Consider the following 12,035-nt stretch of genomic DNA (forward strand, 5'->3'; position numbering starts at 1 on the left):
ATATCAATTCTAGGCCAGCTTGCCAGTCGAATCTATTCTATGCATGGGAAACATTTCTGCAGGAAATCGAAGCCGATTCCCAGGCAACCATCGATGTCGCGTGTGCCCTTTCCAGACAAGTAAGCAGCCATTTCCCGTAAGCCGCTTGATAAATCAATCGGATAATTTTTAACTTATGAAAAATGACATGACAAACAAAATATTGATACCACGATTTATAATGGGTCTTGCTGTATAAATTGTGCTTATGGCAATTGTTAGAAACAGTGTTTATTCTTATTTTCTGACTATCGGGACTATTTTTTTTTAAGTTATCGTACAAAATGGCCAAAAGAATTAGAATTTCATGACATTTTGTACATGAGCATGTTTTTTAGATTTATGAACTAAAACAGTATTAAAACAGTATTCATACATACATACATACACATATATTGCTCGTATGGACTAATCGAGCTTAACGATTAGGAAAGTAGGGCATCGGGTCGGGATATTGAATCAATTTCAAATTTTGCCAATGATTTTTTTACATTTTTTATAGTATTGAAAAAGCAAAAAAGTGTTCGATGTTGATATACAATCGATCGTAACTTATCACTTCAAACTATGCTCTTCAATTGACATATATACATACGCATAAGGCAGTGAAATTTCATACTGCAGTGAAAAGCTAGCCATAAGTAACGGAATAGGAAATTTTTGCCTCCCACGTCAAATTGTTTTCGTTTACATCAAAATGATTGATGAGCTCAGTATACTCTGCGTAATATGATTTCAAACTCACGATAAATGTACGCACATAGCAGATAAAAAAGGATATCATATAGCAACACAAGGCTTAGCATGTTTCGAGTTGCGAAACATTATACCTGCTTGTATAGCTACAAATTAACAGATAGGTATGATATATTTATCACTTTCACGCAATCGAGTAGTTGAGTTTTTTTAAATTTCTTTTATAGAGAATAGTTGGTTGAATTGTCATAACAAATAGATAGAAAATAAAATAAAAATACAACTTTAATTAAAATTGTCCATTATGTTCCTTTCACCTTTTTTATTTTATTTCCATAGGTTTCCCAGCCGTTGTTGGATCGTTCATTTTACAGAAAAGTCCAAAGCCGGAAAATATTCACCCACAGGGAATCATTCGATACAATCATCTCAAAGACTGAAGAGAAATTATCCAAGTGCCGAATCGACTACAAGCAAAACTATATTGCACATCAACAGAATCCTACACAGCTCACGCTGACGCAATATATCGACTCGCACAATGCTTATGTTCAGCAGTTGCATGCGACTAATGCCATGCTGGAGGCATACCATTGTGATACTCTGCCGCAGCTGATGCAGGAACTAGAGGATATTTACAATGATCTGTGCAACATAGTAGCTGAAGGGGTTTTGCAAGGCGCTGAAGCCATTTCGGTTAAAGTGAGTATTGAACATCTATTCATGTTGTCGTAATGTTCGCATCGTAAGGACATCGTTCTTATTCAGAAATAGCACAAACATGAGATCGGATTAAATTCACAAGTTTAAGTGTTTAATAAATCATTACAATTATAAAATATTTTTCTTTACAATTGAGAGAAGAAATATATGGCAACTGTACACACTATAGCCTCTATCTAAGACGAACGACGAATAACACAGGACCTATGTGGTGCAGATCTATGGTTTATCGCTAAATATTGAGATAAACAATAACAGATAAATGAATCATCATTCAAATACATTTGCTTTCAACACAAGCAGCAACAGTAAATTGTTTTAAACGGAAAAGTTTTTTCTTTGATACTGGGTAACTTTCATTTATGCTGTGAGCTGGCAAGGAAGTTAGTACTTCTACTCGCCTCTCCGGGGACCAATCGATCCATAACAATTGTTACTCAAACAAAAATTTGTGGTGACGGTTGCAGATTTACAATTTGTTGTAACAAAAGTTCTACATAGTCTCTATAAACGATAACGTATTTTGAATAATTTATCTTGCAGCTGGCATTCGTGGCTCTGAATAGGTAAAGGACACATTTCAACGTTTTGACTTTTCTTTTCTTATGTTTTGTGTTTTAACTTCAATAATCGTCAGCATTTGTAACATTTGCTTCACATAAATCGTGTAGATAAACGATTATGTACCGTGACTGACGTTAAATCGCGCTCGATATTCGGCTTTAAGTTATTGTGCTTAAAATTTGAAAATTCTGCTCTCTATTAAATTGTAGGGGAGTGTCGTCGTGGTTGGGCCACGTTTTGGAATTCGACCATAACTTTCGTTTCAAAAGGAATTTTGGAAATCTAAATACATCGTTTGAATTGATTGCTTGAAAAATAAAAAAGTTACAGGCATTTACATGAAGACAAAAAATGTTGTCATAGTCGGGCCATGTTGTACAAGTTGGGCCACCGGAGAAAATCTAAGACATACGTATTGAAACTCTGTATAGAGACATGAAAAGAATGAATTCCGTGAACAACGGCTCATATTTGTACAAATACCCTATTTTTAATTGCATTTTTGCGAAATTTTGGCGATCTTGTAAAATCTATCACGGTGCTCTAAATAGCGTTATTATCAAAAAAAATTCTCCATAAAATCTGAGTATACCAGTCGATTTGTATTACTTTCCACCATCTTCAGTCAAAATTTAAAAAAAATCGTAGGCACAGTTTTGGAGAAACGGCCATTTAAAGTTAAAAAGGCATAAATCTCGCAGAAAAAGACAAAATACATACACAATTGTGCTTACACGGTGCTCCCCAGACCGTTATTATCAAAAAAAGTCTCCATGAAATATGAGTACACCAGCCGATTTGTAGCACTTACCAATATATATGGATGAAATTTAAAAAAAAGCGCAGGCACTGTTTTGGAGAGATGCCCTTTTAAAATGAAAAGAGCAAAAATCATAAGAAAATTGGCGCAATAGCTATACAAATACGCCCGTGTAAAAAAATACCGTGCTAAAATAAACCGTGTTATTTCGAGAAACCGTGTAAAAAAAATCCGTGTTATTTCGAGAAACCGTGCAAAAAAAGTCGTGCAAAAAAAATTCCGCGTACTAGAATCCGTGTAAAAAAAGAATTGGGTGTACAACTGTTGTTGGTGAAATTTTAGAAAAACCGTGTTATTTCGAGAAACCGTGCAAAAAAGTCGTGCAAAAAAAATCCGTGTAAAAAAAAATCCGTCCAAAAAATGAATTGGGTGTAATAATATATTATTATGTAAAGTCGCTTGCCACTCACTAAAGAAGGCTACAAGCCGTTTTGGCTAGGACATGTAGCCTTCTTTAGTAAGTGGCAAGCTTTAGACATAAAATATTGTAGTATTAAAAGGAGTTTTCCAATTTGTTCTCGTATAATCATGAATTTTGCTTTAATTAACTGCATATTTGTGAATATGTGTAGAGTAAAGAGGGGCAAAAGTGTGATTCAATGGTTTATCAGTGCAGATTGCACGTTATTTATTTAATTCCATTTTGCCGGCCGCCAGCACAGCTAGGGCTATATGGGATTCAGATTGCACGTAATTTGACTACATTAGTATGAATGGTCGAATACTGAGATAGCTTGAATTTATCGTAAACATTTGTTGTTTATGAAGCATAATTGCTGAATTAAGTGTAAATGTTACTTTGGAGCGGTTTTGATGTAATATTTCGTTATATGGCAAATACGGCTCCTGTTGATATGGAGGCTATTCCTTGTTGAAACATTGCAGCAGCGTTTCGCTATTTTAAAAATGCGTTGAGAGAAATTCTCAAAATATATTTCTGTTTCCATAATTTGATCAAATCCCTTAAAAAGTCTTGTAGGGCAAAAATGCGATTCACGGGCGGAGCAAAAGTGCGATTCATGGACAAGTAAATAATACGTTGTAATTATGAAATGGATTCAAACGAACTTTTGCCACGCTAGTGGGCATTTTTATTTTTCGTAAAACTTTCCTACGATTTTCTTCGTGAATATCCATTAGAGTAAGGTGGGGCATAAGTGCGACATTTGAAGTTGTCTTCAATTTTCATGAAATGAAGCACAACAGTAAACTATATTTAATATTGATGTAACAACTCAACATCTTCACATTTAGCTATAAATCATCTGGAGTAATAGTATTAAAATTCATCATTTTTCTGATCAGGTGCCGAATCGCATTTTGGCCAAATTAGCACGGAAAAAGAGCGTTGACCGCGAGGCAAAAGTTCGAACTTTGAATTTATGAAATTAGTACACTTGCTAATACACTAATTGAAATGCACTTTTGTCCCATTTGGTGCTTGGCAGGATTTGATTAAATTATGTAAAATAGAAATATATTTTGTAAATTTTTCTCACCGCATTTTCAAAAGATATGCTTGAGTAATGTGAAATGCTGCTTCAACTATGTTTATATTGCGTTTCCTGTATTGCGAAATAAAACATCCAAACCGCACTAATTGAACATTTTCATTTAACTCAGCAATTAAGATTCGTAAATAGTAAATGTATACGATGGACTTTAAGCTGTCAAAGTATGTCAAGTCCATATCAATGTTGTCAAATTATGCGGAATCGGCACTGATAAATCGTTGAATCGGACTTTTGCCCCACCTTACTCTATCTCAAAAAAATAAATCTTACAATAACTCTTGTTGTAGTGCAGAACAAGGCGTACTATGTTCTTTTTATGATAATGACAGCAGTATGATTATTGCAAATCATTGTGTGATAAAATAAGCACAATTGTATATGTATTTTGTCTTTTTCTACGAGATTTATGCCTTTTTGACATTAAATGGCCGTTTCTCTAAAACTGTGCCTATGATTTTTTTTTAAATTTTGACTGAAGATGGTGGAAAGTAATACAAATCGACTGGTATACTCAGATTTTATGGAGAATTTTTTTTGATAATAACGCTATTTGGAGCACCGTGTCTATATTACTACAATCGCTTTTTTCGAAGTGTACAACTACAATGAAAAAAACAACAAAAATCTAGGTTTTTATCATATTAGTTTTGCTTTATTCCATCATATTTTACGAGACTGACATTCTCTAGCGATTATTGCGCTTCTGCGCTTAAAATTATGGTGGCCCAACCATGACTACTCAAGTGGCCCGACCTTTACAAATAGCGCTTTTCTAGTATTTCACCTTAGCCTTTCCAAACACCTTACTGGAGGGGGTTTTTCTATAGTCTTCTTTTTTCTATAGCACAACACACTTAATTAATTTTCAAAATTTATCTCGATAATTGCATTTCTAGAATCATTTCTTGAAGAAAAGTTCATTGCGCCTGGAAAACTTTTTTTGTTAGATTCAGTCACTGAATTCAGTACCGTTATCCGGGGATACTTGCAACATCGGGGTTACTTGCAACACTTCTGCGCATCGCGCTTTTGACAGTCCTAACGCATTTGTTTGTAAACATAACCATTTGTAGTCAATGGCGTTTTAAAGAAGGGACGCACGCTATGTCCGAAGGCACATATTATTTAACTTTGATGCACCTCAGATTTTTCTTCACAGGCTGTTAGTATTGATCAAAACAGTGAATTTAAAAAAGGTCTTAAAATATTCTATCTTGGGTTTTTTGAAAAATTCAATTTTTAAGTTTATATAGGGGTCATTTCCTCTCAAGTGATATCACCCATTGTAAACGACCACCTCCGATTTCAACCAAATTTGGCATAATTGCTCATTCCAACCTAACATTCAATTTCCCAAAGTTTTGTACGGATTGATCAATCCCCCTTGCAGTGACATGCAGTGAAAAATGAGTTTTTTCGAAAATCTCAGAAAAATAGAGAAGCGGCACTGCAAGGGGGATTGATCAATCCGTACAAAACTTTGGGAAATTGAATGTGAGGTTGGAATGAGCAATTATGCCAAATTTGGTTGAAATCGGAGGTGGTCGATTACAATGAGTAATATCACTTGAGAGGAAATTACCCCTATATAAACTTAAAAATTGAATTTTTCAAAAAACCCAAGATAGAATATTTTAAGACCTTTTTTAACCGTTATGTGTGCGACAAAAAAAACACCTTTAGCAGGGCGACAAGGGTACCCGGGTACCCAAAATTGATATTGTTATAACATCAACAATTTTAAACCGATTTCGACGAAATAGGTGTCATTTGATTCGTTTATTTATCTAGTTTTGAATCATTTGGCCATTTGGCCACTAAAAGACATACGGGGCCCGAAAATCCGGAATTCCGACAGAGTGTCCGCTGTGAGGAAGAGAAATGATTATATTGCAGGAAAATCAGTCATGCGGATATAAAAACTCTAAAAATTCATACAATGTACTATTTCATATAATAAGATGAATCAGGTTGGCCATTCCGGAGTAGGTTCCTGTGGGGTCATGGGTGGCCAGTCCAGGATTGGAGGTAAAACCTAGCAATATGGGTATCAAAGTTCTTGGAATTAGTTCGGTAGGTGATATTTTTTACATTTCGATGTATTTTGATTGGTTATTTCGAAAATGGTTTCTACGGGGTCACAGATGATACCGCAGGATTCAAGATAATGCTTAGCATTATCAGAACCGTTCAAAACGTAGAACCATCCGTTATACATTTGGAACCAGTTCCGAAATTATCAATCAGTACTAAACTGACCATTTCAGTTCAAAACATCTAAAAGATCCGCTAAACCAATTCTAATATTGGATTAGGCACCCAACTCGCCATCTGTATCCCTACAGGAACCAAATTCTGGAGTGGCCAATGCGATCTAAAGTCACCAATTTATATAATTAGATGAAAAAAGGGTCCACAGTGTCAAGTTCAAAGCTAATAGGTTTACTGAAAGCTGATATTCTTTCAAAACATGCGGCTTCCCACATTTTACCGGATGTTGCTCCGGAATTACCGATTCCCGGGAACTACTTGTCATTTGATGGCCAAACGTTTTATCTAATCAAAACTAGATAAATGTACGAATCAAATGCCACCGGTTTCATCCAAATCGGTTTAACATAACTAAAGTTATGAAGATAGCAAATCATGGGTACCCGGGTACCCTTGTCGCCCTCCTACGTAATAAAAAAATTCAAGTGACTCTCATTGCTAAACCCCTTTATGGATATGCACCAAAAAAACCTCAATTACTTAAGATCAACGAGTTTTACGATGTCGCAAAATTTCAATGACGTATGTTTTAAATTGAATGAGTTATAACTATTTTAAAACTGAAAAGGTACCCGGGTACCCTGTCGCACACATAACGGTTAAATTCATTGTTTTGATCAATACTAACAGCCTGTGAAGAAAAATCTGAGGTGCATCAAAGTTAAATAATATGTGCCTTCGGACTTAGCGTGGGACGTTTACCTATTGTTTAGTTAAGTTTAATCCATTATATCATTGATTTGCTTGTTTTTATACGATTGGAAAGTAATTTCACTTTTAGAGTAGGAAAAATGGATGCGCAAAGTTGCGTCAGTGCATTGACATGAAATTATTTTTTGTCGTTTGGTTCCTGTACACAACTAGTGCATCATATAAGCTAACAAATAGCAACTTTGAGCTTTATTTATTTTTTGAACTTGTGGAAGTAACGATGAAATCGTGTTGTTACCAGGCTTCATTCTCGGTTTTTTGCTCAGTAGATGCTCACTTGACTACAGCGCCTCAACTAAACAGAATTCGAAAAAGCAGTGTAAAGGGCAATTGACACATTCCGCCGTGACGTTACAACGTTTTGACTCTTCTTTGCACAGTATTTGTGTACCCCCAAATATTATTATATATTTGGAAAGAGCATAAAATTTCCCATTAAAAGTGTACAAATTAATAGCATTTGCTTTACCTAGATTGTTTTGGAAAGCAATAATGTAACGTGACGTTACAACGCGCCAGAAATTCGTCTGTTGGTTCTTCTGTTCAAAAACATGAAAATTCTGCTCTCTTTCAAATTTTATCTAAAAACTTTCTTCTATGATTTGATAAGAGATGAATACTGAACAACTTGCCATGTACAGAATTCCGATAATCAGTGAAGTTAATTTTTAACGTGCTTTTACTTTTCGTGACGTTACAACGCTCTGTTTTACACAGAGAGGGTCGTAGCTCCGTTGTAACGTCACGAAAAATCTGTTCAGTTCATATTCGTTAATTATCGCTGTTGCTGCCTTCTGTATATAACAGATAATCCAAAGACGTGTTGTTAGTATGTCTTTCACCATTTTGACTACGTAATTTTGGGGTTGTTCACAAATTACGTCGCGCAGTGGGAGTAATTCTAAGAAAGTGAGACATAAGTAATATCATCGAAACCTTAAGACATAGCATAATAGTTGCTTCTAGAAAGTTTCTTCATTTAAAATGCACTTTCCAGTGGTGAATAAATATTCGGACATTAGGGTGTCCTCAAGCAGATACAAATAATATTTTCTTTATTTTAAGTCAGAAATGATTACTGTCAACAAAAAACTTGTAGCAAAACTAATTTTAAGAAACTTTGTTCAATTCTGAAGATTTCTATTTCTTACATGAAAAAAGTTATAGAGAAAAACTCTTAGGGACACCCTTAAAAATAGTTTTTTTTTGTCTAGCGCTTTAATAACGCTTCGTATGTCTTGCAAATGTTCTAAGAAATTGGTGATCTAATTAAATTGCCCAGTTTTGTCGGAAATAGTAGAGCTCTATCTTTTTCCCTTTAGAAGCTATCACTATTTTTTTAACATGTACTCTTCAAGGGGGTGTATCTCGAGGGAGAGCAGCTATGAGCAGCTAAACTCACTTGTTTTTTGTGAGTCAATTTATGCTGTATTCCACCATGTACAACTTAGGGTAGAACACTGTGGAAAATCTAAAAAAAGTTATTATGAAGGCAACCGTAGGTGAACATGTAGAAATAAACGAAACAAGGGATAGCTCCTAAAGGAAAAAAGATAGATCTCTACTATTTTCGACGAAAATGTGTAATTTAATTCGATTACCAATTTCTTAGAACATCTAAAAGGCGTACAAAGTATTATTAAAGAGATAGATCGAAAAAAAAACTATTTTTAAGGGTGTCCCTAAGAGTTTGGCTCTATAACTTCTTTCATGTAAGAAATAGAAAACTTCAGCAATCAACGAAATTTCTTGAAATTAGTTTTTCTACAAATTTTCTGTAGACAGCAATCATTTCTGACTTGAAAAAGAGAAAATAATTTTTGTATCTGCTTAGGGACACCCTAATGTCCAAATGTTTTTTCATCACTAGAAAGTACTTTTTAAATGAAGAAACTTTCCTGGAGCAACTATTATGCAACTATTACCTTAAGACATAGGTCTTGATGCTATTACTTATGTCGCACTTGTTTTGAATCCGTTCGGCTGCCCGCCGTGACGTTACAACGCAAGCTTCAATCAGTTGTAACTTAGGTTCTACTTAACTTATCTTCATTCTTTAGGCACCGTTTTAAAGGTATTTTTGAGTAGAAAGAGAATACGGATTATTAGATTGTTCGAATTTGTACTTTTCTGCGAAAGCGAAAAAGTACACCTTTTTCGTGACGTTACAACGCAAAAAAATGGCCCTATTTAATCCACTTGAAATACAAAATAACTGCAAAATTACATCCAAACTATTTTTGGAATGGATTCAGCATATATTCCTCTGTAAGTTGGTCGAAAACAAGTGATATTATTAAATGTTTTAGCGCACTGTAGCAACATTTTTAAAAATATCACGAAAAATCATTTATTTCTTGTAAATTTCATTTATTTTCGATGTACGTTTTATATAACTTCCGAAAATGCTAGAATGTCAATTATGGCAGTTTTTAAAGGTTCAAACATTGCCCAATCATGGAAAAATATTCAACTATGCTAAAAGCAACTTTTATAAAATGTCTGATTGGTATACCGGCCCGCGGAATGTGTCAATTGTAGAGCTAATTATTATTAACATTATTGTTGAAGAAAGTATAGTTCATTTGGCTACCAACGGGGTAGCAGCCCCATAGCGCCGTAAGTACGAAAGATAGAACTATACTTTCTTCAACAATAATGTAGATAATAATTAGCTCTTCAATTGCCCTTTACACTACTTTTTCGAATTCTGTTTAGTTGAGGCGCTGTAGTCAAGTGAGCATCCACTGAGCAAAAAACCGAGAATGAAGCCTGGTTGTTACTTCCAATATGGCGCGGTCACTTGTCAAATAGATAATTATAGTAATAGACAGTACCGTCATCCGGGGCGAGATTGTGCCAAAAAAGCATATGTTTTTGTTCTTTAGCTCAGTGTACACGCAACTACCATAGAGATGGTTTAGTTACAATGAAACCTCATTTTACTGGAAGTGCATGAACTTTGGCACAATCTCACCCCTTCTAGGGGGTGACATTGTGCCAAAACCATAAAGTTAAGCTAAAAACTTAAACTGTGAACATTAGCATGTTTATAAACAATACACATATATATCAGTATAAAGTAGTTCATATGGGGCTGTCCATGAACTAAGTGGATTATTAGGGGCAGGGGGTCGGCCAAAAACAACGCATCAAACAAAAAGTATGAACGAAAATAACCCGGGGAGTTATGAAATAACTAAAAATGAGTCCGTACTCAATGGTCAGCATTTATATAGCCAGTAGCGTTTCTAGGGTTAACAAGGGGGAGATATATTAAGGGGTGTATCCTAAGAGGGCATACCTATTTGATCATTTAACATAAGTAACCATTAACTTCGTTCGAGAACCCGCGGCCGCAGAACATGTGGCCTATGCCACCCCCAGGGATGGCACGTTCACTGTGTTTCTACACGCGGGTGAACTACACCCTCTCTTTCCTGTGTGAATCACAGTTGGTCAGAGAAGTGAAATATTGAACCACACAGCGTCGGTGCAGTGTACTGAAAGGTGAGTGTGTTGTTTCTTCACACTCACACTTGTTAGTCTCCTCTTTTCCATCGTGTTTCGCTAGTTCACACAGGGGAAGGTGCGCTGACATGAACAGCCAAAGCTGCGTAGATACCACACAAATGCAAGACGGCACGGAATAGAAAACATAGCAGTAGTATTCGCGTAGCGCTTGCTACGGCCCACCCCCTCCCCCATCCTTAAAACTGGCAGTTTATACACGGTATAATATATTCGTCTTATATTAGAGTGTTTATTCAAAGCATCTGAACATTCCAAAGCAAAAGTAAAAAATAGTTTAAATTATTTAGCAGATCTTTGATGCTATTTGCTCCAAAATGGATGATGCAATCTAATCTGTCAAAATATTGTGCTCAATAGTAAAGAATGTGAGTGTACTGGTGTATACTGACGTATTTTTATTGTGTATGTGAAATTCACAAATTGGATCGATCATTATGGCTTGGTACAATCTCACCCCCGTGAAGCTCGAAAAGTACAAAGTTTCGAAAAATATTATTTTCGTAATCAAAACTTATCCAACGCATAATAACGTTTCAATACATTGTAAATGATTAGTTTATATATATTTAAAATGGCAAGTTGATGCAATTTCTTGTTTGGATTGGTTTATGCGGGACATTGTTTACAAGCGTTATTTCCGAGTATTTTTGATCGCGAACTTTGAAACCCTGTTTAGGCTAAATAGTGTGCTAATATTATCTGTGTTCCATTCTAAGTTATGAATAAATATGTTATGTTCATCATCATTTTGAATTTAGGTCACCAGTTTCTAATATAATAAATTTTCACAAATTAACATTTTTGGTTTTTGGCACAATCTCACCCCGGATGGCGGTATGTAAACAGTATGTTTGCATCTGTACGATGTTATTTTGTCTAATGCCATCGCCAGAAAAATTAAAATTGTGAAAAATTCCATGTGCCTTGAAACGGCAATTTGAAGTTCGCCGACACGTTGCATTTTCACAGAATATCTTTAAAAAAAGCGATAGACAAAATTGGGAAACAAAACATGCCTCCAGTATCTCTTGTTTTACTAGAAATATACTCAAAATATCTAAAAATACTCATTCGCGGTTTGAAATCAAATTTAAAATCATAAGAAACGCAAAATCAGAAAAGTGTTGCAAGTAATCCCGTTTACTGGGTATTTTCGGTTCATT

The 12,035-nt window shown here is 35.2% G+C and overlaps 1 protein-coding gene across 1 annotated transcript in view; it reads left to right on the forward strand.

Moving 5' to 3' along the window:
- LOC128736011 (uncharacterized) overlaps positions 1–12,035 on the forward strand; it is a 102,318-nt gene that overhangs the window by 26,908 nt on the left and 63,375 nt on the right. Inside the window, exons 4-5 of the mRNA XM_053830496.1 lie at positions 14–119; positions 1,075–1,437. Coding sequence (XP_053686471.1) covers positions 14–119; positions 1,075–1,437 — 469 coding nt within the window. The remainder of the gene's footprint in view (positions 1–13; positions 120–1,074; positions 1,438–12,035) is intronic.

The sequence above is a fragment of the Sabethes cyaneus genome, chromosome 2 (genome assembly GCF_943734655.1).
Source record: "Sabethes cyaneus chromosome 2, idSabCyanKW18_F2, whole genome shotgun sequence".
Lineage (NCBI taxonomy): Eukaryota > Metazoa > Arthropoda > Insecta > Diptera > Culicidae > Sabethes > Sabethes cyaneus.